The sequence below is a fragment of the Semicossyphus pulcher genome, unplaced genomic scaffold (genome assembly GCF_022749685.1).
Source record: "Semicossyphus pulcher isolate SPU_LCO1_2020_fin unplaced genomic scaffold, fSemPul1.0.p SCAF_22, whole genome shotgun sequence".
In the NCBI taxonomy this organism is placed as follows: domain Eukaryota; kingdom Metazoa; phylum Chordata; class Actinopteri; order Labriformes; family Labridae; genus Semicossyphus; species Semicossyphus pulcher.
Genome location: NW_027211696.1, coordinates 20295915 through 20322657, shown reverse-complemented (window position 1 = coordinate 20322657; position 26743 = coordinate 20295915). Strand labels below are relative to the sequence as shown.

Below are 26743 nucleotides of genomic sequence, written 5' to 3'. Positions count from 1 at the left end.
CTGGTTTTAAAGAGCAGCTCCAGTTACGTTATAAGACATAGAATGCTCTGTTTGAAATAATAAATTGTCTGATATGTTTCATCACCTTAAAAGTACACGTAAAAATAAGGGGCATCTCCGCCTTAAAAGTTCCCCAATCTGCATAGGCCCCGCCCACTTTGCACATGTCACACCGCCCCCTCCGTCGCGAAAACAAAACACGTCTCTGCCATCGTTTAGTGGCGACCTGTTGAAACGTAGCAGCTTGAAATGTAGTCATTAGTAGTAGTGACGTTAACGTTAGTTGTCAGTGAGTTTGGTGATGATGGTTACAGCTGGCTCGCACATCGCTGAAGTGGTTGCCATAGGTTACACATAAAGATATGCATAGCGGCAACCCCTCCTTTAACGGGATTGGCTCCTTAGGTTTGTGACGTCTCAAACCTGCCAATCTGAACACGTGTTGTTCAGCCTGTCCTTGGTACACTGCAGTTTAACAGCAGACAGGCCCAGCCATGGAGACGTCTGCTCATGTTGTCCCTGATGTGTCTCGTAGCTCATGAGAAACACCACATCGAGATGTTCACAAGGTTATACACTTGATTTTCACCAGCAGGGGACTATAAAAAAAAAAGAAATCTCTCTCTTGTAAGACATGAAACAGAAATAAACAACCAACATAAACCTGTCAGTTTTAGTCATTACGCTGCAGCCATCACAGCCTGTTTCACGGCTGCAGGCTGAACGCACCTACTGAAGCACGTTCTCCCTGTTTGTCATTTAGACTTAAAAATATGTACAAACAGAGAGTTTGAAAATGCTGTCATTCCCCTTTAAGAGACATATTTTGAAGGTTGTTTATTCCCAAATTGTTTCTTCCTCTTCGTTCTTGTGAGCATGAAATCACTTGTTATCCATGAACTGTGTGACGAGTCTCTCTGCTGACAATCTCTCCACAAAGCTGAATGTTCCCATCAAACTCAAACTGTCACAACAGCGACTGTCACAGCAAATTCCAGTCCAAAAAAACCCTCCAAAGTCTGTCAGGCCTCATCAACATGTCTATTGTTTCTCCCCCTCCAGAACTAAACGTTAAACAACCCAATCTGTGCTTTCATGGACTTCACAACATCTGGGCTTTAATTATTCATCTGATGGGTGAACCAAATGAGTCAGGTAGCAGCGCCGCTACAGAAGCTGTCAGCACATTTTGCTGATACATGACGGGAAGTTAATGAAACAACGTGTTCAGCAGGAAACATTCTCTGTACCAAAGCCGGCTAATTTCTCTTGATTGCTTTGTTTAGGGTGAAATGAGTCGAACTCGAGGCTATCTGTTTTCACGTGTCTCTCTAAAAACTCTGCACATCCTTGTTTACATGGTCCAAAGTCACACGAGGACCTTCCTGCTATAAATAAGGTAATTTAAGTTAATTGGGATGAGTGCAACAACAAAACAAAAGCACAGTGAATGCAAATCTGCGCCCACACCGGAGACCAATTAAGGACAAAGGATCGTCAGCCGGTGATGGTTCAAACACCTTCTAGACAACAACACGAACACAACGAGGAGAACGAAACCACCAACTGTGCAGCTCGGCCAACAAACTGTCTCATTTAGTCTGACGCGCTCGGTTCAGCCAAAGTGGTCCAGAGATGCATCGCTGTGGAAGTGTTCCTCCTGTTTCTGTTCTCTAATTTGAAATGTTTCTTTAACCTCCTCAGAACAACTTTGCTTTTTAAAATGGAAGATGTTTTATAGAAGTTAAGAGGACAAAATGTTTCTGAATAAATCTGTGGCAACAACTTGAACTACGCCCATTCCAATATAGCTCAAAGTCTTCTTGGTCCTCGCCAAGAACAAGTCTAATATGAATATGGATAACTATCAAAAGGCCAGACGTATGAACATATATAACTTCTACATCGACCAGTCAAAGATTTCACACATAAAGGCCAAACCTGGAAACTAAGTTATGGTCACGGTGGCGTCCCTGAACACCTCCAAGTGACATGGAGTCATTGAGCGATGCCTGCGAGCCAATTTGGACAGGCCACTCGAGCTGCACTGATTCTTGACGTGCGTCTTTCTGACAAACACTTCCTCCCAATGTGGCGTCTATTTAGGCTGCGTCATTGCCACCGCTGCCCTGCACCAGGACTGCGCTCATGCTTTCAGCCCCACCACCCCAGCGTCCAACCGCAGGCTCCGGCTACGGAGGTTTCTGCATGTACCGTGATTGATAAGGTCGGAGCCTGGACGCCAAACACAAGCTATGTTCTGCTGCTGCAAACAGTTCAAACTATTACAGACATGATCATATTTTTCCTCACACCAAGTATGTATTGTTGTCATTGGCTGGTAGAGACGGGAGGTTCGACTCTTCTTACTAACTCGTGTTTGTATGAGTCGCTCACTAAAGAGAGTCAGGTTTGTCAGTTACCCAGAGCCCAAGCGCCCACAGAGCATGCGCACCTCCGTCACGCAATCGGGCTAACTTCCAGTTTAGCACGCCGCTAACATTAATGGAGATTAAATGTAATCGTGCAGCTCTTTAAGACCTTCTGATTGTTTTCAGACCTACTTGATTCATTTCTGATAGTAAAGCGAGTCATTTCGCAGGTTTGTGATGCTCGTTTTCCCGTGATTGTGTGCAGGAAACATGTGCCAGCTGTGTTGGGAGAGCAGGTACTGGGTGAGTGATGAGGGTGTTTTCACATTAGATACGTTTGCACGAGTACGGTTGCCCCCCCCTCTCCTCTCCGCCGGTCAGCTTTCACATTAATAATTTCGTTTTGTACCCAAGTACACTTACAGTAGGACTGAAGGTGGCGGTAATGCACCTCAAAAACAAGGAGAAGAAGAAGAGTATCATCAACTACGGAACATAGTTTATGTTGTCGTTCCAGTGTTGAAAAGCGTGCGAATCACATGATCCCAAGCCCGTACAATGAGATGAGATTGGTGATGCTGCGCTTTGGGGTCAAGTGTACTAGGATACAGGCCCGGGTTCCTGATGTGAAAGCTCCCTCAGTGAGTGAATCGTGTAACTGGAGTCAGACCTTCAGCTCAGCGCGGGGAGCGAGCTCCAGGTGCTGTGGGAGCGACCACTGAGTTGAAACAAGAGCCAAAGTGGTTGTTGTTTCTCACAGGGCTTACACGGTGGTCTCACCTCAAATTGGCAGTTTGCAGTGGCTAGTAGCAGGTAGGAGGGGTGAGTCAGTGAACGAGTTAGTGGAGATGAGGACTCGTGACTCCCGCGTTCGAACGATTGACTCATGACTCACACATCACTGGAGGGTTTTTACGCCGTCTCCCAACTTTATTTCTGAGTCATGAAGTCAGACAGGTGCACAAACCACACTTTGCTGTCTTCACACGTTAATTCATTCAAAACCTTTAGAAAATTAAAAGTGAGCTGAACATTGTCTTTTACAATAAACAGCATAAGTAACAAAACTCAGCTCTGTGATTGGATGTCTTTTAAATGCACCTTGGGAGTCGAAGGAGTCTTCTCCAAATAATCATATGTACCCAAGATTGTACGTTTGAATTATATTAATAAAAGATATATTCAAGCACATCTGTGGTTGATGATTTCAACAGGAGAGTTTCCTGCTGACCCGAGCTGTGGAAGAGCTTCCAAACCCGAAATAGATCCTCCTACACGACTCGATGTAGCCCTGCAGAAACCCGTCAGAGAGATCTCTGCCTCCAACCCACAGTGATGGAGTTAGGGATCTCCTCTGTGCATCTTACAGCAATAATATGCATCATTGTATGGAAATAATTCTAAAGTAACATGTCTTATCTTGGTTAAAGTTTCTGCTGGTCAGCACAGAGCTAAAAGTTCTGTTAGCTGCACCGCTAACAGCACGAGGAATCTAAAGATTAAAGACCTCATTCTGTGTAATTATGTTGTCACAAGTTAATCTGACAGTAATAAAAAGCTCCAGCAGTCTGTGTTAGAAAAATCAAGTTGGTACCTTTCATATTTGTCACATTAAATTACTGTAATGTTAAAAAACACCCACTTGATTTGTCTGCCTCGGGGCTGTGACTTTGAATGACCCTGGCTGCATCACGCGCATCGATTCGATCATATAGAAACATCGATCAGGAAAGAGGACAGCTCCATATTTGTGATCGATCCGTCTGCTGTCTGAAGCTTGATTGAGAAATGACGTTTGTAGCATGAATCATGAAGCTTTGTCTTCCTGCCGACTTCCTTTAATAATGTTTGGAGGAAGCCGTGTTGAGATATGATGTTCCGACAGAACGGCGTTCAATGTAAAAAGTTCACTTCCTGCTATAAGAGCCTGAGTAATGGAAAGTCTTTCCCCTGCTACAGTGACTAACGAGCAAGTCACTTATTATAAATGATTCATGCACTCTCAGTCCAGAGTACACACAGCGTTTCATTGGACATGTCCTCCTCACCTGTGGCTCTGAACGTGCATTAACAGACCTTATGTTCTCTGCTAGCCGTACGGGAGGGCGTCGAGCGCTTACAGTGTAGAACTACAGTCATTATTCAATCGTGCATCAAGATTGGAGGATGTAGACATGATTTAAGGTAAATGCTGTTGTGATCATGCTAAAATGCTCACATGACGCTGTTATGCTTTCATATAAACAGGGCGTTGTATATTTAGACACAGACTTTTACTTTGAAAGAGACACAATGTTCTCGTAAGCGTCCGCCCACTGTTAACAGCACAACATAATGTTAAGCTTGGTAATTGGATGTTTCTTGCAGAAATGCACCATGGGAGTCGACTTCTAACATGGTCATTTATGTCTTTCACTGAGGATTTAATCAAGAGCGCTACAGCTAGCTAGTTAGCTTAGCATTAAGACCGGGAACAGGGGTAACAACTAGCATGACTGCACAAACCTTCAATTTAGTTCAAGTTAAAAAAACCTGATCTTTAGCTTCTTCCTGCCGTTCGCAGCACATGTAGAAGAAGAATTTTATGCCTGGCGGTTTCTTGCAAAACCCTGGGAGTTGTAGTTTTATTTAGATTTGTTTTCTTTTGACTTTTGATGAAAGAACTGATATTTTCTGACACTGTAGCTGTGTTTTAATTCAGCGGCTGCATCCTTCGAAGGACGCGGGCTACAAAGGACGAGTCATTCATAGCATGCGTAGACGCTGAGGCCAGACTGAAATGAGAAGCTCTGGTCTACGGAGGATTTCTTGTTTGAGTCACCAGCTGTTCCCGCCCTTACCCTTGCGTCACTAGCAGTGCTCCTGTCGCCTAGCAACAGGTAGCTAGCTGGCTAACATAACTAACGTCATATAACTTAACCTTTTTATTGTTTCAAGAGCCTGTTCGTTTTTTTAACATTTGTTTCTCTAGCTATTCTGTTGAGTTGAAACCAAAAACATTTATATTTAAAGTGTATTCCTCGGCCCCTCGAGAGTCCGTCAGCTCGTTTAAAAGTGGCATGCAATGAATCTTGGGATACGCTTGGCCGTGAAGGATGCACCCGATGGCTCCTATGTGGCCTGCGACGCTGCCGCATCAGAAGGAGGGACAGCCTTTAAGGCGCCACTGCGACGCAATCAGCCTTCAAATGCGTCCTTCGAAGGATGCAGCCCCTGAATTGGGACATACCCAGTGGTTAATTTTTCTTTTGGCTAGCCACTGGCTATCTTAGTTTTAAACCAGAAACAGGGGGACAAAGCTAGCCCCGTCCCGCTCTGTCTTAAGGTAATTAAATCCGCCTACAAGCACCAAAAACTCTCCGATTAACACTTTTTATCTGAAGAAAACAAAAAATTGCCTCTTAAGTTTTTGTAATTTGTTTATACTTTACGTCCTCTTTGATAGCGTACTTTGTAAACAAGAGAGGACTGACAGGTTTATTATTCATTGTAAACGTTGCTCTCATCTTTAGACATCTTAATTAAACTGTTTATGTTGAGTGTTTAAAGCGCCGTAATTACTGCGCTGTTCAGCCAAATTCTAACAAACAGAAATATCAAAAGAGGAATTACAGAGGACATGAAGAGCAAAGTTTCTCAGCATCTTTAGAAGACGTGTGTGTGTGTGTTTGTGTGTGTGTGCGTGTGTGTCAACATCTGCTGCTGAGCTCCTGACTAAATAATTGCAAGCTGTGAAAGCTGAAATGAGTTTCTTGATGATGGCGGGTTGACACGTCGAGCTTAATGCAGGTATATAATAAGAAAAAAAGCTATTTATTTTCTGTCTGGAGATGAAAAGCTGCAGAAGAAGAAGAGGGTGCTTGTGCTGTGGACAACACAACAAAGAGGAAATATTTCCCTTTAACTTGTTTCCTTAATGACAGCCGCAGAGCTCCTCTGGCCCGCGCGCTTTAAACGACACTCAGACGTAGATTAAAGTGAAGCTGCACCATGAGCACTTTGTGAGTGTGTGTTTCTGCTGCTTGTTGTGATGGTGGACCGTAAAGTATGCAGGCTGGAAGATGGAGTGTGTGTGTGGGTGTGTGCGTGTAAATGCTGCTCTGTGCTGTTTTTGAACTAAGCTTCTGGAGATGGCATTTTAGCATGCACGGCAGAGCGCTTTGCCTGTCTATGCATTTTTTCCTTTTTTTTACTCTCTCCCCCTCCTCCCCGGTCGGCTCCTGTCATGCTTAACTGCCCTGTCTCTCCACGACACTGTCTTACTGTGTGTGTGTGTGTGTGTGTGTGCGCGTGCGCGTGTGCGTGTGCGTGTGTGTGTGTGTGTGTGTGTGCATGCTCTGTATGTTGAAAAATGGAGGTAAGCTCGACTGGGCTTTGGCTGTGCTTGCTGGAGATAACCCCACTCCTGATAAGCCCAGCAGGACGGTGACAGAGCCACCCAGAGTTCTGCTCTCGGGGCGTTTTCAAAGATTTTCCTTGTGCTCCTCTCTCTTCAGATAAAGAAGTCCCCACAGCCGGCCCCTCTGCCCAGTCTCCAGTGGTGACACCAGAGAGCACAAAGGAAAACAGCCCCAAAGCCAAAACCTCCGGTGCATTAGCTGGAGGTTTGCTGCACTCGGTGCTGACTCAAAAAGGACGACTTGTCCCCCAGAAAGGGGACATTCTCCCCTCCGCTCTGCCCCAGAACCTGCTCCCTCTTCTGGGCAGAGGACTCACTGTCAGCTCCCTCCCTGGAAGTCGTTCCCTGGAGCATCAGAGCGGGGGATTACTGAGGAGGGTAAAACCCCCAGCATCAGCTGCAGTGTCAGGCCGAGGCAGCGATCCAACTGAGCCTCCGCCTACGGACACACACTCCCAGCTGCCGCACACACAGACACACGAGCCTGAGCCAGAGGAGGAGATCACCACTGCGGGCACGATGCCGGACATGGACACTGAGACAGAAACACCTCCATCAGGTAGTAATCATAAAGTTTGTACGCTGTTCCCAGAGTAATAAAGTACAGAAAGTGCTCAGATTTGATTTAAGCTCCATTACATACAAAATGAGGCTGCACACAAACTCTGTTTCTGGCCATTATTTGATCATTTGGACCGACTCCCAGCTGTGTATGAGAGAGGAATTCTGGTATTTCAAAAACAAGGCCCCATTTTTACATATTATTGTGTTCTGAATACTTGATTGGTTTGAAACGTTTTGGAATTGCTCCAGTAGAGTGCTTCAGCCTGCAGCTGTGTAACGGACTGTAATGGCTGCAACATAATCTTCGAGGGGGAAAGCGGCAAAAGTTTATGCACTGAAAGTTCTTGTTGTTTCCACTGACAGGCCCAGATTGTTATTCTAAGTGTGTGACAACATGACAGAAAAGACCTTTTTGTTCTTCTTTTAAACCAGAGATAGCTGTCAACAATCGCCTCCTCAAAGCCACCAGACTCCATTGACAAAAACAGCAATTTTACCTCTCAGAACATTTGAGTTGCTTGTCTACCTTTCCCACAATCAGTTAGTTAGTTTTGTGTTATTGTATGTCACACAAATATTTCAGACTAACCAGTTAAAACAATAAAGTCAAACAAAGACTCAAACAAAGGAACTGATTGAGGCAGAAGTAGACTAGCAACTTATGTGTTCTGTTAGCTAAAATTAGGATTTTTGTCAATGGAGTCTGGTGGCTTTGAAGAGGCGATTGTTGGCGGCTATTTCTGATTTAAAAGAAGCATCCTCCTCTGTAACAAAAAGGTATATCACTGTAGGGATTGTCAGACATTTTGAATAACAGTCTGAGCCTGTCAGTGGAAACAACAAGAACTTTTAGTGGACGCACTTTTATCGGGCGCCTGGGATTACGTTGCAGCTAATACCAAAATTCTCTCAATCTTATTTGGACCCCAAAATATATGAAAAATGTTGCAGAGAAATCCCAGAATTGCTGTTTGAGTTTCGTACTTGGATAAATGTTTAATTCCACAGCAGTGCTTATTCTTTGATGGTGCAGTATTTGTTCTTTGTTATGATACTTCTAGGATCTGAATATCCTGAATCCTTCACCCAGCCCTGATCAAAGTCTTTCGAGGATGCGATTATTTATTTCATGTCACTGTTAACAGCCAGGAGTCCTCGCTGCGCAGCCGTTCTGATCCCTGTAATTTCCGTCATTAATTAAACACAGCGGGGATTTCCAATGAGTTTCCAGGCAGGCTCGCATTAAAGAGATTACAAGGCAGGGCTGAGCAAAATAACACGGCCGGTGTAGAATAAACTCCTCTGCTCTGTCCTTCAGCTGTGTCGAGCTGCATGGTGAATTTCTCAGACCCAGAGGGATACATCGACTCGTCTGATGACCCTCCTCTGCCCGACAGCACCTTCCTACACTGCACCTACACAGTGACCGTGTACACCGGCTACGGAGTGGAGCTGCAGGTAAAAACATCAGCAGCATGCCAACGCAAACACACACACACACACACACACACACACACATCATGTTTTCACTGTTTGCACAGTCTCTGTTTATCATGCTGGACATCATTTTGTTGAAAGGGAACGTTGTGTGTTTGTGTCTGTTTGTTTTTGTCCGTGAGGAGGCCTCTGATCTGATCCCAGGTTAAACTCTGCCCCCTAGTGGCAGCTGCTGTTACTGCTTCTGCTTTCTCTTTCAAAACTCTTTCCTGGCATGAATTTACAGCTGTCGAGGAAAAGAGCTCAGCACATTTACACTCCTCTCTCTTAAGTATTGTACTTTATTCTCTACTCCATTTACCCAACAGCTGAAGTTACTTTCACATTAAGATTTTCTACATTTAAAATCATAAGAGAAGCTGTTGAAGATTAAATCAGTGCTTCTGAGTCTTATTTGGCCTATGAGCGCTTATAAATAAAGTGTCTGACAGCATGACAGAAAGGATCCCTACAGAGACCTTTTTGTTACAGAGGAAGATGATTTTTTGAAACCAGAAACAGCTGTAACGTCGTCTCTTGAAAGCCACCAGACTCCATTAACAAAAACAGTGATTTTTACCTCTCTGATCCTTTGAGTTGCTTGTCCACCTCTCTGACAATCAGTTAGTTTTTTGTGTTATTTTATGCCACAGAAATGTTGTGTTGGGTCCAGACTAACCAGTTAAAACGACAAAGACTCAAACAAATAAACTGATGGAGGCTGAAGTAGACGAGCAACTTATGTGTTCTGCAAGGTAAAAATACTCTTTTTTTCACTGGAGTCTGGTGGCTTTGAAGAGAGTGATGTAACTGCTCTTTGTGGTCTTAAAAAAAATCATCTTCCTCTTTAACAGAAAGGTCTATCTCTGTAGGGATTTATATAATGTTGTCAGACACTTCATACAATCACTTCACAGTCATTGAAACAGGACTTTAAAAACGCTCTGCAGGGTTGAACCTGATCACAGTCTGCAGACAAAATATAGAGACTATTGTAGGCTGGAATCAGTGTTGAAGTCCCTGAGGCAAAACCACCGACTTTTAAATATTTTATACCAGAATTTCATTTCAGTTCAAGTATTTTCATGCTCAACTGTTCTTGTGCCTGTGCACCATGACTGTACCACCTTAACTTAACTCTAACCTTAAGATTGTCCTTCATAGTAGAGAGAACTGGCCAAATGTCCTCACAATGTTAAAATGTCCTCGCTTCAATTGTTTAATACTGAAATGGGTCCTCGCAAAGATAGCAAAACAAGCACACTCACACACACTCAGAATTTAATTTCGGTTCACTGAGTCTGACAGTTTTATTGGCACGGCAAACAGATTTCATTTATTACCTGAGTCACTGACGAAATTATTTCTGCTTCTCTCTAACGTGTTAAACCTCTAAGTACCTTTTAAAACAACAGTTGTTCTCTTGTTTTTTTCTGCTCTTTTCCAACATCATGGTGCAAATTGAAACTCTGAGCTAGAGCTGGAACCGGTCCCAACGTATAAACAAGGAGAAGGGCTTTTAAAGTTGAGCAAGAAAATTCAGTTGCAGCTGTTCATTCATCCACATTTTTCTTTCTTTGTAACAGTTCACCTTTATCGTGATCATTTGTTTCAATCATCTCCTATAAATGTGTTTTGATGCTTTTAATTGTAACAGATGTTTGTTTGCTGTTTTATAGCAGCTAAGTTAAAGATCTGAGCATTTCTTCCACCACTGCCTTTATCACGCTGTTTCTTTTGTGGGTTTTAGGGACATTAAGTAGGTTTTTAAACAAGCAAACAGGAAGTAAAGTATTATTCTGTGTCTGACCACATTACAGAAAGGATCCCAACAGAGATAGACCTTTTTGTTACGGAGGAAGATGCTTGTTTTTAGACAGAAACAGACGTTACATCGCTCTCTTTGAATTCACCAAACTCCATTGACTTTTTACACAGGTGTGATACAGGTTCTGCTGGTCTCCTGCTGCCCTAATGGGTTACTTTTTTGTGTTATTGTGTGTTACACAAATCTTGTGTTGGATCTGAACTAACCGTTTAAACAACAAAAGTCAACAAAAACACAAACAAACTAACTGATAAAGGCAGTTTAAGACCAACAACTCCTGTGTTAATGTGACAGATTTTTTAATGGAGTCTGGTGGGTTGATGACAGCAATTTTTTGGGTGTTTCTGGTTTTACAAAAAGGATATCGATCTCTAGTAAAACATGAAATAGAAATAGAAAACTAATCTGGGCCTGTCAGTGGGAAAACCTTTTTGTTAAAAAAGAGAGAGGTTGTTAAAGAGAAGGATGATTTTCTTTAGCCAGAAACAGACGTAGACGAAGATTGCTTTAGCTACCATCTACAATACAGGCTGCAATGGCTTCAAATGATCCTTGGGACTGAAAGTGTCTAATCATAGTCCGTCCAGTAAAAGTGACAGGCTCCGATTGTTACTGTGTCTGACAACAGCACAGAAAGGATCCCTGCAGAAACAGACGTTGTGTAGCTCACGTCAAAGACACCAGACTCCATTGAAAAAAGTAGTAATTAATAGAACATGAGATTGTCTGGTCAACCCCGCCTGGATTGGTTAGTTTGTTTGAGAGTAACTTCTTGTTTAGACCTTTTTGGTCAGTTGAGATGCTTTTTTGAAATTACAAACAGCTGCTACATCGCTTTCTTCATGACACCAGACTCCATTGACAAAAACAGTCATTGTATCTGAAAGAAAACAGGAGTTGCTGGTCTGCTGCTGCCTGTTTGTTGTGTTATTGCATAAATATAGTGTTTAGTGTAGGACAGTGTAAATATAGTGTTTTAAATGGTAGTTTGGAACCAACACAATGTTAATGTAAGTGTCTGACAACATTACAGAAAGGATCCCTACAGAGATAGACCTTTTTGTTACAGAGGTAGATGTCTTTCAGCCAGCAGCTGTGAAACAGGCTGTAATGGCTGCAACAAAAGTTCTTATTTTTTCCACTGACAGGTATTCTAACATTACAGAAAGGATCCCTACAGAGATAGACCTTTTTGATGATCGGTAAGATGCTTTATTTTTAAACAGAAACAGCTGTTACATTGCTCTCTTCAAAAACACCAGACTCCATTGAAAAAACAGTGATTTAACATTTAGAGCACAAGATTGTCTGGTCAACCCTTGCCTTAATCGGTTAGTTTGTTCGTGTTATTTTGTGACTTTTGTGTTGTAAACGCTTAGTTGAGATCCAACACAATATTTGTGTTATACACAATCACACAGACACAGACAGGCAAATCCCATGTTCTGTGTGGTTAAATAGCAGTTTTTGTCAGTGGAGTCTGGTGGCTTCGAAGAGAGCGATGTAGGTGCTGTTTCTGGTTAAATATAAAGCATCTTACTGATCATCAAAAAGGTCTATCTCTGTACGGATCCTTTCTGTAATGTTAGAATAACAATCTGAGCCTGTCAGTGGAAAAAATACTTTTGTTATGTTGCAGCCATTACAGCCTGTTTCACAGCTGCTGGCTGAAAGTTATCTACTGGATTAATTCCAAAATATGTTTAAAAAAATCTCATATTTCCACTGTAGCTCAAAGAATAGAGGTACCAATAACAAAACATTTCAAAGAGTAACGACTTTGGGTTTATATTCTCGTCTTCATGCTAACAAGTATCGTCCTGCTCCTGTGTGTTCAGGTGAAGAGCGTGAACCTCTCTGAGGGTGAGCAGCTGTCCATCAGGGGTGCAGATGAACGAGGCGCCCTGCTGGTCCTGGCCAACCAAACGCTGCTGGTAGAAGGTCAGGTGATCCGCAGTCCCACCAACACCCTGTCCGTCTACTACCGCTCATCGCTGGACGGGAACATGGGCATCTTCCAGCTGCACTACCAGAGTGAGTCCTCAAACATGAATACTCGTACCTGTATAAACACGCCATACACATTCAAAACGTGTGAACTCTTTATGACGTCCAGATGGGCTGTTTGTACTCTCTGTACATGCTAATTACATGATCAAAAAGCTTCTCCTCTAATCACTTAGCACGGTGATTGAATCTGTCGTGTGAATTAGCTGATTAGAGCTCTGATTAATTAGCTCTCGTCTCATTAGGGGGCTGAGAATATGGGAGTTTGTATAGAGTGTGTGTATGTTGTGTATGTTTGAGTGTGTTCAGTCTGTGTGTGTGTGTGCACGGATATGCCAGCAGCCCGTAATGGATATGACAAGGACTGGAAAGGAGGGAAGCACCAGAGTGTTAAGACCCACCTGTGCCATTAATCACAGTCATCTAATCCTGTTACATCACCTGCAGGTAGCCGAGTCGTACTGATGGAGATTAAACAGCTTTGGAGACAGAGATATGCTCACGATGAGGCGTGAAAATCAGCGTTTAGGGAATAAAAAAAACCTTAATATTATCCCTCATAGCTTACAAAACGTATTAATATGATTAGGATGATTCAATGTACATTTGATTTCTCAAGTGACTGTGTAAAAAGATTAGAAACAAAAACATTGACTGAAAGAGATCATTTACAAATCCTCTACTTAAAGGATAATTCTGACAACATTACAGAAAGGATCCCAAAAGAAACAGACCTTTGTTAAGGGATAAGATCCTTTTTTTAAACAGAACCAGCTGCTTCATCGCCTTCTTAGATGCCACCAGACTCCAGTGATAAAAACAACAATTTTACAGTGCATACACAGCAGTTGCTTGTCTACAGCTGCCTTGATCAGTCACGTTATTGTGCATTAAATGAACATTGTGTTGGTTCCAACCAACCATTTAAAACACTATATTTATGCAATAACACAACAAACAGGCAGCAGCAGACCTGCAACACCTGTGTTCTTTCAGTTATAATGACTGTTTTTGTCAGTGGAGTTTGGTGGCTTTGAAGAATGTAACAGCTGTTTGTAATTTCAAAAAAGCATCTTAACTGACCAAAAAGGTCTAAACAAGAAGTGACTCTTGAAAGCTACCAGACTCCATTGACAAAAACAGTAATTTTACGACCCTGAAAATGGGAGTTGCTGGTCTACCGCCGCCTTGATCTGTAAGTTTGTTTGTTCTTTTGTTTCTGAACGAACCATTTCAAATCTAACTCAAAATATCACAAACAAACTTACAGATCCAGGCGGGGTTGACCAGACAATCTCATGTTTTATTAATTACTACTTTTTTCAATGGAGTCTGGTGTCTTTGTAGTGAGCTTCGCAACGTCTGTTTCTGCAGGGATCCTGTCTGTGCTGTTGTCAGACACAGTAACAATCGGAGCCTGTCACTTTTACTGGACGGACTATGATTAGACACTTTCAGTCCCGAGGATCATTTGAAGCCATTGCAGCCTGTATTGTAGATGCTAGCTAAAGCGATCATCGTCTGCGTCTGCTTCTGGTGAAGAGAGTGATGTAACATCTGTTTCTGGCTTCAAAAAAAATCATCTTCCTCTGTAACAAAAAGGTCTGTTTCTGCAGGGACACTTAGAATAACAATCTGAGCCTGTCAGTTTGGTATAAGTACTTTTAAGAAAACGTCTTCCAACAATAAAACTCTCACTCTGAATTACATAAATCTTAGCTCCTCTTCATGTTCATAAAGTATAAAAAAGCATACTGAGAAACTTCTAGTAGAATTACTGGGTGAAGTAGGAATAGACATAATATCAGTAAAGTAGCACAACCATTATGTTTATATTTTTGGTGTCTTGAATTTGACTCGTCCACTTCCTCCCTGCTTTCTCCGTCTGTCTTCAGTCTTCAGACTCAGCTGTTCGCTGCCGAAGAGGCCTCACTTCGGGGAGGTGTCCGTGCTCGACCTGCTGCCAGGAGGCACCGCCCGCTTTCACTGTCACATGGGTTACCACCTGCAGGGGGAGTCGCTGCTCACTTGCCTCAACGCCTCCCTGCCCATGTGGAGCGGCAAGGTGCCCACCTGCAGGGGTGAGTGCAGAGCAATGCTGTTGCTTTTTTACAAATAACAGTCTCACTGCAGGTCCGCAAGTGTTCCTGAGCTTCTGAACACATCACATGATCATCCTCAGAGTTTCTCGACTCGTCAATTATTTATTCTGTCTATAAGATGTAAAAAAAAAAATCAATCAAGGCAGAAATATTTATTAGAATATTTGTCATTTAAGCTTTAAAAAGCTTTTAAATATTTAATATACAGTATATATACAAACATTCAGAAGAGGTGAAAGGAGGAAGATATTTTGTATTTACATTATTTTCATTTAAAAGCCATAATAAAGTTACTTTATCCACTTATTTAATGTGGAATAAACCAACTTAGAACTTTGATTATCACATCATGTCTTTGAATAAAAGTGAACTCGAATGACGTCCTCTCTGCAGCTCTCTGTGGAGGCACAGTGAAGAACGCCACAGTGGGCAGGGTCCTGTCTCCTTCCCCCCACCACGGGCCCAACGCCACCCAGGACCGCTCCTGCTCCTGGTCCCTGGAGGCCCCCAAGGACCAGAGGCTGCACCTCCACCTGGAGAGACTCGCCCTGGGACCCACTGACAGGTAGGAGGGCCCGACTTTGTGTGTGTGTTAAAACGTTCTCCAAAAGTCAGAGGTGACCACCCTTCTTGTAACATCTTTAAGCTCATAGTTTTGGTTTTATGGCCCGTGTCTTTAATCTCACGGCTCTTAATGACCTTGTTTCCTGTAAAAGAAAGCAGCTAAAGACACAGATTTTTCCCTCAGGAGGTGGTGGAGACCAAAAACAGAGCTAAAAAGGAGTGAATATTGGACTTATTAATCAGGTTGTATGGAGAGGGGGAGGACTGCAGCTGGAGCAAACACGTCAGGGAGGACAAACGATTGCTGCTTGATTTCACTTGCACGTCGTCTCATGCTCACAGTGCTTCCTCCCTGCAGGTTGGTGCTGTGGAGCGGGTTGGACGCCGGCTCTGTGGTGCTGTTCGACTCGGGTCGGGGGGGACAGATACCTTTCGAAGGTGTGATCAGCGAGGGACCGGCCGTGAGGATCCAGTTCATCACCGATCAGCCCAACCACAACACGGGGTTCAACATCCGCTACGAAGGTACAGAAGATAAAACATGCACACTAATATAGACACATAAGATATATTGTTCTACTCTATAATCACAGTGTAATCACGGAGATGTAAACAAACGAAAGAGGATTGCAAGGCTCGATGTTTCTGCTTACATCGTGTGCTGCCAAGCTGATTTTGGCTGCAGTGGCGGGGAGTGGGCTGTGTGTCCAACATAATCTGAGCTAAGCTTTCAGAGATTCTGGCAATGTCAGTTTGTGGAGGGATGCAAAGATCGCTTCCAGCATGTTTATCCTCATCAGTGTGCAGAAAATGAGACCAGAGAATCATTTCTGAGACTGGAAACAAGATTAAAGGACAATGTGTGATTACTGTTTTTAGAGGGAGAAGCTTCTAATCATCTCGGCATCTGTTTTTGGAGATACCAGAGAGGTGTCAAAAAAGAGATAAAAAACAGGGTGAAACTTTAATGAGACACATTTTGCTTTCATTTTAATTTAATTTGTGGACTGACCCCCCTCATTTCCTCCTCCAGCGTTCGAGCGTGGCCACTGCTACGAGCCGTACCTCCAGAACGGGAACTTCACAACCTCTGACCCGCTGTACGGAGTCGGAGCCGTGGTCACGTTCACCTGTGACCCGGGCCACGCTCTGGAACAAGGCCCCCCTGTCATCGAGTGCATCAGTGCGAGGGATCCGTACTGGAATGACACCGAGCCGCTGTGCAAAGGTAACGATAGTATGTGCCACTTCATTCAAGTTTTTGCATGAGGCCAGACGCTTGATGCTTTTAGAGCTGCTTAAAGGAAGAGCTCGAATTTTGGGGGTTTATTGACTGTGAGAGTCAGATTAAAAGGTCGATACCACTCATATGTTTGTACGATGAAGTTAAAACAACAGCCAGAAGACGGATTGTTAAGCTTGGTTAGAAGTCTGCAAGAAGATCACTTTAGCTGGCATCTCTGAAACAGGCTGTAAGGGCTTCAAGTGGTCTTTGGGACTGAACGTGCCTCATCAAAGTCCGCCCAGTGAAAGTGACTCAGACTGTTATTCTAAGTGTCTGACAACATTACAGAAAGGATCCCTGCAGAGAAAGACTTTTTTTATCAAGCCAGAAAGCCAGAAACAGACGTTACATCACGATCGTCAAAGCCACCAGACTCCATTGTCAAAAACACTAATTTTTCCCTGCAGAACACAGGAGTTGCTAGAGTACCACTGCCTCCTTTTGTTTGTGACTTTGTGTTTTCATGTGTTACACAAATATTGTATTAGACCTGAACTAACCCCAAAGCCGCATAATAAGAGGAACAAACAAACGGATTAATGCAGCGCTAGACCAGCAGCTCCTGTTTCCTCAACATAAAAACACTGTTTTTGTCAGTGAAGTCTGGTGACTTTGAAGAGAGCGACCTGACAGCTGTTTTGGGCTTAAATTAAGCATCTTCATCTGTTGGGATCCTTTCTGTAATGTTTTCAGACACACACAAAAAAAAGTATTTTAGTGGACGGACTTTGATCAGGTGCAGTTGCCCCAAAGGATTACATTGCAGTCATTACAGCCTGTTTCAGGGCTGCCAGCTGAAGCGATCCACTGGAGCAATCCCAAAACGTTTTATACCCTTCAGTCATTAAGACCCCAAAATGTATAAAGATAGTGTTGAGATTTGAAAGTTACCCTTTAAATCCTCTGTATTCCTAAGTTTGACTGTGTCTTGTTGCTCGTTCAGCTCAGTGCGGAGGAGACCTGAGCGGTCCCGGAGGAGTGATTCTGTCTCCAAACTGGCCTGAGTGGTACGGAGAGGGGGAGGACTGCAGCTGGAGGATACACGTCGGGGAGGACAAACGGGTGCTGCTCGATGTTCAACTGTGAGCAAAACACACACACACACACACACACACACACACACACACACACACACACACTTTCGTAAACATCCAAACTTCAGCTGCGATCGAGAACCAAATGTTATCATTAAAAATGTATGCATGGGGCTGTGAGTGTGGAGGCTCGGCAAGGGGTCCAGCACCCCGCCTAGATGCGCTTATTGATATTTCTCTAGTTTTCCTCGCTCTGAACCATTAAAGTCAATAATGTGACAACATGAGAGAGCATGCTGATAAGCTGCAGCTTCCAGCACGCTGTGCTGCCCTCATGTGAACTCTCTGCTTGTTCTGGCTGCTTCCGGAGCTGGCCACTGTGGCTGCGAGGAAACTTTAGTCTTCACGCCTGCCTTCATGGCTGAGAAACTTTGAGATTGCTAAAGTCAAAGCCAATATGTGCACAGGTTTTATTTATTTATGCATCTTTCAAATTATTCTGATGGCGTTCAATTTAGTTTGAAAGTTTCTTCAACTTCAGTTCAAGTAAAAGTCAAAGTAACCCAGAAAATCTGAGCGAGCTGCCAGCCGTACGTGCGCTGGGAGTGTTTGAGAGGAAACGATCCATCCCCTAAATATGTTTGTTAGATATATCCATCTATTATCTATACAAGAGGCGGGGTTACACCTGGATTGATCGCCCGTCAATCACAGGGCTGACAGACAGAGACAGAACCATTCATGCTCACATTCACACCTACAGGTAATCTAGAGTCAATGAACCTAATGAGCATGTCTTTGGACTGTGGGAGGAAGCCGGAGCACCCGGAGGGAACATGCAGACTCCACACAGAAAGGCCCACTACGTCTGAGCCGGGATTCGAACCAGGAACCTTCCAGCTGTGAGGGAAATATAAATTACATCATGTAAACGATGTGACAGAGTTTATGGATTAATAAGATGGAAGGAGAGCCAATCCATTTTAAGTCTTGTAAGTCACAAAGAGGATTTTGAATGCGCTCTTGCTCTGTACTGGGAGCCAAATGAAGACCTCTTAATGCCGTCGAGGGTAAGCCATGGAAAAGCACTTTGCAGTAATCGAGTCTCGATGTTATGAAAGCGTACGCAAGGATTTTATTATCGGAATGGATCAAACGCACCAGACCTCGGCTGTAAAACACAAGAAGGTGTTTGAAAGTCGGACCTAGGAAACCATGAAAACCGTTGCGTGTTAAATGTCGGGATCAATGATTGGCTGCTGACAAAAGCCCAAAGAAGGAACGGCCACATGTTAGTGCAACATTATGTGTTTCTTCTTGGCCCAAAACACTATTTACATAAGCATGATTACATTTTACATGCATGTGGAAATTTAAAGAGGCTCTTTTTCTTATCAGAGTTTGATCAAATCAGGCAATAAAATATGGAAAGTTTTGCAGAGCTGTTTTATTTAATTGTGCTTTTCATGCTAACTAGCTGCTATCTGTAGCTTCGTGCAGACATAGGAGTGGCTTGGATCTTGTGGTTTAAATGTCAGCAAGAAAGAAAACAAGTTTATGTCCCAAAATGTGCAACTTTTCCTTCACATTGCGATTACTCATCAACCTTCTTTAAATGTTTCTGTAAGTAATATAAATTAACTTATTTATCACCAGAGAACGTTGCATGTACAAAGTAGGAAAAAGGACAAATAAATAAAAATCAAAAGGTTAGCTAAAAGTATAGTTAGTATAGTAAGTAAATCAAGTGACAAGTATTGAATGAATCTGACACGTTTAGCTTCACTCTCAGCCAGCACTAATCCAATTACATCCTTCAGTCCTTTGGTGGATTCATCGTGTTTTTTAAACTGCCTCTTAAAGAAGCCTGTGCGGCGTGTGTGTGGTGAAACACACGTCTGCAGGGCAGTGAAAACATGGCCGTGTTTACAGCCTGTTAAACACTCGGCCTGTGGACGGTGCAGCATTTAGCCTCTGAGGTCACCTCGCCTCCCACGCGGTCGGCTGTCGACACGCTGCTCTCTGAGTCATCCTGACTCGTCCTGAGATGATACCGCTGCTCACACTCTCTCTCTCTCTCTGCTTCCGTCCACAGACTGAACATCAGTGACAGCGACATGCTGACCATTACGGACGGCGACGAGGTCACGACTCGTATCCTGGGGCGATACGTGGGAGGAAGCAGCCCCTTTAAACTCTCCTCCACCACCCCCGACCTGACCGTCACCTTCCACTCTGATCCGGCGGGGCTCGTCTTCGGCAAAGGGGAGGGCTTCATCATCAACTATATGGGTGAGAGTAAAAGTTCCAACAACCTGGCATAAAAAGACCAAAAGAAACTCTTATTTTTCTAATATGCATCCAACGTCTCATTTATCTCCTTCCTCAGAGCCATGAAGCTCTAATGGTGCCAAAAAGTATGAAAGAAATCAATACTCTGCCCTATTGCCCCAGATACTCTTATACCCCTCTCCCACTGAAATTAGCGTGCTGACGCAGGTTTTTCAGACCCAGGAAGACCCGCTTATAGATGCCGATTTTCTCTTTTCCCATTGCCAGTGAAGTATCCTCCTGTCGGCCTCTTTTCTGCTGCGTCACCGTCTGATGTCACAAACGTGCCGGAGACAGGGTTAGTAACCAGTGAAGATGTTACGGTGGTTAGGTCTTTATTGTATCTGTTATTCATTCAATTGTTCAAGCGCTGCTCGGACGGAGACGGGCGGAGTTTGTAGCTGAGATGACGAGGAGTCGCAGAAGTTACCGATGGAGCAAAGGGGGCGGAGATTAGCGTGTCAACACAGGTTTTTGTGTTCCCATCAATGCGGAGGCGATAATTACCCGGGTCTACTTCAGAGTCATGTGACCCGGGTCTGAATACCGATTGTGACCTTTCCCACTAAGCAAAAAAGCTGGATGTTAGCAGGTTTTTTTTGACCAGTGGGAGAGCGACTACAGAGAACTAAATATGGATTCATCCGCAGCTGAAAATAGTCCCAAAAAATGCCTGTGTCTAACAGAGGGACATAGAGGCTATATCTAGAGTTAGATGCCTTTAGACAAACAGATGGTGGAGTTCATTCTGCGCTCGTTGCCATTAAAGACAACACAACAGGATGAGGTCATTTAAAGGCTCCAGGAGAAGCTGGAACGATGGAAAACTACGAGGAGAACACGATGAGAATTTAAGTTTTATGTTATAAAGTAAGGAAGCAATTAAGTAAACTTTTATCTAAAAAGCACCTTTAACAGCAACATTACAAAGTGTTGCACATGACACAGATACAGAAGCAAACAGAGGCTACAGTCCGCAGGTTTGACTCCGGTCCTCGGCCCTTTGATGCATGTCGTCCCCCACTCTCTGCTCCCAATACTTCCTGTCTCTCTTCAGCTGTCCTATCTAATAAAAGGCAATACGGCCAAAAAAGTGATACAAGGTCACAGTCTCCTCAGCGCTCCACAGCGACACTGAGGCAAACAAGCAGCACTTAAGTGTTTGCGTCAGGTAGCATCCCACAGGCTTTAGCAGCGTGCAACGAACTAGCACTAACAGTGTCATTAGTGCAATTCTACCGAGCAGACTAATAAAGCCGACATGTTTGTGTTGCTCAGGCTGGGTAAGGTCCATGCCTATGGTGTAGATTCAACGTGGAAGCAGAGAGCAGACTGAAAGCACGCTGCTGCACCTGTCTGTGATCACCACTTGTCTTTTTCCTCAAGCGTGTGCAGTCGAGCTACAGGCCGGACTTCAGATCCGTCAATTTATACAGAAAAACGTGCACACGTTCCCAAATATCCCCGAAAAGAATACATTTGCAAAGCAGATATAAAATAATATCACTCTGGGTCCTTCTAGGAAAACGTGCATTAAAAGTAGTCCCCACAATCCAGCTGTTTTGTGTTGCAGGAAATGACTGAGCCTTTAAGAAATATCTTTGTTTGTTGTTTAAAATGTCTTCAGAAGAAGCGGATGGACGTGGAGCTGCGAATCACGGACGAGAAATCTGAAGGAAAGTTTTTTAACAGAATCAAACCGTATCTTTTAAATGGATCTGCAAACTCAGTTTCCCCGTTTATTTTGATTCTGTCTTTTCTCCTCAATCTGCCGACTCCATTTTTCATCTTCCTATTTGTCTTTCCTTTCATTCCCTCTGCCCTTATTCAATCACATCCTATCTGTTTCAGCATCTCACAGAGCCAGAGTTTAACAAGCAGCCAAACAAGCTCACTTCCTCCTTTTACACTCGGTAATCTGCAGGGCCTCCGTATCCAACACCTGACTCCAATTTAGACTCGCAGAGACACACACTGGCCAATTTAGCCGACGCCACACACTCACGCACGCTTCCCACAGGAGGAAATCAAGTAGACACAGCGTGAATGCGTGGGCCACTCTCTTTGATTCTCTGTGTGTGTGTTTTGTGTGCAGAATAAATTACACACCACACACATTCAGGCTGCACAGAGAAAGTCAATAGAGAATGAATAATTGATCGAGGATCCTTCAACTTACAAATCCCTGTAGGCCCATTATATTGTACAGTGTAATGCAATACTGTACGCTGCCCGATCAATCATCAAATATACATATGCACACACACGCACAGGCACACACACACTCGTCCCAGCAGACGGATACTTATTTATTTATCTCTCAGTAAGCTGGGATGATGTGTTTAAGCAGCAGACTATGATTGTTGTGTGTCTTCTTCTGGATACGGGAGATGCTTTTGTTTTCTTCTGCCTTTGTTCAAACCTTCTGAGGTTTGAGAATCAACAGAGCAGAAACAAACAGCCTGTAATTGCATGAATGAAAAGGAGAAATAGAAACAGAATATTAAAGCACACAACAACACAAACTTTGCCGGTCGGATCAGAAATGGCTGTTCATTAAAAGAATATGACTCTAAAGTTAGGCGGAAGCTCGTCTTGCAGCCACCAAAGCCCTGCTGAAGACCTGTACTCCAGTTTTAAGAGGGAAGAGTATTTTGAAACTTCAGCCCTGCGTTTAAATGTTTTGGGTCTAAAAGGTAAAAAAAGTTTTGGATATTAATCCAGCAGATTTCTTCATACTGCAACATAATCCATGACGGATCAAAGGTCGTCCACTAGACGTTCTTGTTGTTTCCAGTGACAGGCTCAGATTGTTCTTCTAAGTGTGTGACAACATGACAGAAAGGATCCCTACAGAGATAGACCTTTGTGTTACAGAGGAAGATGATTGTTTTAACCACACACAGACGTTACATCGCTCTCTGCACACACACCAGACTCCATTGAAAAAAAAAGTGATTTTACCTACAGAACACAGGAGTTGCTAGACGACCACTGTCACCTTTTGTTTGTAACTTTGTGATTTTATGTGTTACACAAATATTTCATTGGATCTGAACTAAACCTTTAAAATGCCAAAGCCACATTTAGGACAACAAACCAACAAAAACAACTCCTGTGTTCTTCAACATAAAAACATTGTTTTTGTCAGTGGAGTCTGGTGTCTTTGAAGAGAGCGATGTAACTGCTCTTTCTGGTTGAAAAAAACAGAGAGACAAATTTTCTCTTGCAGAACACAGGAGTTGTTGGCAAACCACTGTCAGTGTCTTTCTGTCTTTGTTTTATTGTGTGTTACAGAAATATTCCATAAGATCTGAATTCATAATTTAAACCACCAAAGTCACACAATATCCTTAAAACAACCTGGACATTTACATATAAACTAAGCTAACGTTCATCAGCAGCTCGGCAAGAGTTCCTTCCTGCACCAAGAAACCTCGACACGGTTTGTGTTGCGTTGCTCCGTGTACAAAGAGACAGGGACATCCTGTTTCTTTACAGTTTTTAAATAAAGAAATCTTCTCTGAGTGATCCACAGATTTATCGTTGCACTCCTGGAACAGTCGATGGATAGTTTAGAAAAAAGAAAATCACGGCCTTATGACTGGAGAAATCATGTTTTTCATTCCACACATTCTTCTTCTTCTTTGTCAAATCCTAAAACCTGCGCTACCGACAATATAAGTTTTGCAGGCAAGAAGTTTGGCTCTGAGATTTTGTGGACATTTGTGGGATATAAAATAAAAACACTGCAGATTTCAGAAGTCTCAGATCGCTGTGAAGGGGGAGTTGAGTTTTATCAAATTGGACAAGAAGCTGTGAATTTTAAAGCTCCATTGATTTGAGACTGTAGAGATAACATGGCGGAAAGTTCGAGCCGGACACTTTTAATCTCAGATCAGAAGAATTCTTGATTCAGACAGATCTTCAGAGCCATCCATTGGTGTGAGCCTCCTGCTGCGGCTCTGTCTGTGCTATCAGTGCACGCTGGTGTGTCTGAGGCCTTCAGAGTTACAGAATGTCGATGCTTTAAGATTATTCAGGCCAAAACATTCATCTTTTGTACTTCTTTTTGTATGCAGTCAAAGATTTAAGTTTCTGCCAAAGAAAACTGTCAAAAAAGAAAACTTTGAAACTTTTTTAAAAGCTGCATTAATTCATGTTTTTGGACCCTTATAAGTACATCCCTCTCCATCACCATGTTGCAGGAGATGGGGTGTTAAGTAGAATCATAGATGACATGACAGCTCCCTGTAAGTGAGTCCAAACCCTCTCTATCGCCCCCTGCTGACTGGCTGCAGTATAGCTCATAAAGCCCGCCTCCTCCATGTTAACAGATGGGACATGAGTCAAACTATAAAATCAAAATACACGTCAAATACATTTTTCTCAAACATGGTTTCTGTCATTATAGTTAGTTCTTATCATGCTGATTTATGTCCAAGTGTTTATTTTTCTGACACTTTTAATTAGTTATTTGATGCTATAAAAAGGGGGCGTGGCCTCATGATTGACAGCTCTGTGGACAAATGGGGCTCCTGCAGCGTTCTGTTCCTGAGTAGCAGAGTAGAGGAGGAACGGCGAGAGGAGACGTAACTAACACTAACACTACAGTCATTGAACTTTCCATCAGCGTGAATATCTGCTTCAGACCGACACAAGAAGCTGTTCTGCTGCAGACTGAGCCCACCTGAGGGCTCCAACACGCCAAGGACACAAGGTAAAGGTGTGTGTCGCGTAGAGGAAGGGGCCGGACGTCGACACTGCGGCTCCACCAGCCGATCTCTGCTGCACAGAAAACAAATAACCTACGACTGTTTAGCTTTAACCTCCAGTTCACTTTACTCTGCAGCTGAGAGTAGCTAATAGAAGCGAAGAAGTCGATCTTATTGTTGAGGATTATTTTGTTGAAAAATACAGTTAATCTTTAAGACAATCTCCCTGACAGCACATACTTTATTTCCTGCTGCAGATCAACACTGTGACAGCAAACTGACAGCTTGTAATAATTGAATGGGGGCTGTGTCAGTGGGAGTCTGAATAAAAAATGACTGCCGTCTTCAAACAGCAAACTGTCCGTCGGTGTCTCCACTGCAGAGATGATATTTGAAAACCGTCCAGCACAGATGAAATCCATCACTCTGTCACACGGTCAAGTTATCGCACAATCAGCCCATCAATCTTCTCGCTCAGAGCCGGTGCCAGAATCACGTCCGCATCAGACGTTGTGTTGTTTGTCTTGTTCTCTTCTTGACCCTCGTGAAAGCTGTGAAAGTGTGAACTCTGACCCCCTTTTATCACCCTTTCTTATGTGTGTCCTCAGAGGTGTCCCGGAATGACTCCTGTCCTGACCTGCCTGAGATCCAGAACGGCTGGAAGACCACGTCCCACATTGCTCTGGTGCGAGGGGCTCGGATCACCTACCAGTGTGACCCCGGGTATGACCTGGTGGGACGAGAGACCCTCACCTGTCAGTTAGACCTCTCCTGGAGCTCACAGCCGCCTTTCTGTGAAAAGAGTCAGTTTCATTCTTTTTTAAACGTCTACTGTACATCGTGTTTCTCTCTGTGACTCTGTGCACGACATGTTATGGATTATTAATCCTCTGTAGCTCCCTTTGTAACGGTTGTAACTCTTGATTTTCCTGGCTGACGGTCGCTTTCCTTTTCAGACTGTTTGCTTCATCTGAGCGTCGAGTTTGTTTCTTCTTCTTTGGATTTTCACTTCTTGTTGAAGTTGTATCTGTAGTCATCCATCTTTTCTTTGTTTGTTCAGCCATAGTAGATTACTGTTTACTCGCAACACTTGCAGAGAGCAGAAAAGCAGCCGCTTAGCTCCGCCTACCCTCTCTGGCAGACCAACCACTGCTGGCTGATGGAGATCGTGTCACTAACTGGGCGCCGCCACAGACACCCAGGCTGTAATACTACTATATACTGCAAATGCAAAGGCTTTCATCAGTGGGCCACAGGCTCAGTCACCATGTGTTACCTCATTCAGAGAGAGAGAGAGACTTACAGACATTTATTTATATGAAAGTCTTCAAGGTTATATCTCATTATTCAATCTCTTAACTGTTTTTTTCAACAAGTGTTTGGGACACTGCATCAGGAGTGGTCATCCAAAAAACAAGCATTTTAACTTTTGTTTGCTTGTCAGTCCGTCTTTTACAAACTGAACAAACTTGACTTTGGTGTTTCAGATGGTTAGTTTAGATCCAATACAATGTTTGTTTAACAAATAATTATGCAAAAATTCCTAACTGAATAAGGCAGTGGTTGAACAGCAGCTCCTGTGTCCTGCGAGGTTAAATCAGTGTTTTTATGAATGGAGTCTGGTGTGTGTGCAGAGAGCGATGTAACGTCTGTTTGTGGTTAAAACAATCATCTTCCTCTGTAACAAAAAGGTCTATCTCTGGAGGGATCCTTTCTGTCATGTTGTCACACACTTAGAGTAACAATCTGAGCCTGTCAGTGGAAACAACAAGAACTTTTAGTGGACGACCTTTGACCCATCAAGGATTATGTTGCAGCCATTACAGCCTGTTTCACTGCTGCAGGATGAACACATCTACTGGAGACATTTAAAACTTTTTGTATTTATTTCTTATTTAGACACAGAAATATTCAAAAAAGATGTCCATTTTTAAAAACTGGAATTGCCATTTAATACCCCCTACCTATAAATAAACTTGACCTCGGTGATAGGTTTTTAATAGCACTGGTCGAACACCTCTTGCTTTTGTGATATACGTATATATAATGTATTTGATGTGTGCTTC

The 26743-nt window shown here is 43.3% G+C and overlaps 1 protein-coding gene across 1 annotated transcript in view; it reads left to right on the top strand.

Annotated features, from left to right (window-relative positions):
- The window catches only part of LOC138601925 (seizure 6-like protein), a 64380-nt gene that overhangs the window by 29702 nt on the left and 7935 nt on the right, over window positions 1-26743 (top strand). Inside the window, exons 2-11 of the mRNA XM_069673240.1 lie at window positions 6869-7330; window positions 8654-8793; window positions 12478-12673; window positions 14542-14727; window positions 15142-15313; window positions 15671-15837; window positions 16346-16540; window positions 17541-17679; window positions 19727-19923; window positions 25286-25480. Of these exons, the coding sequence (XP_069529341.1) occupies window positions 6869-7330; window positions 8654-8793; window positions 12478-12673; window positions 14542-14727; window positions 15142-15313; window positions 15671-15837; window positions 16346-16540; window positions 17541-17679; window positions 19727-19923; window positions 25286-25480 (2049 nt within the window). The remainder of the gene's footprint in view (window positions 1-6868; window positions 7331-8653; window positions 8794-12477; window positions 12674-14541; window positions 14728-15141; window positions 15314-15670; window positions 15838-16345; window positions 16541-17540; window positions 17680-19726; window positions 19924-25285; window positions 25481-26743) is intronic.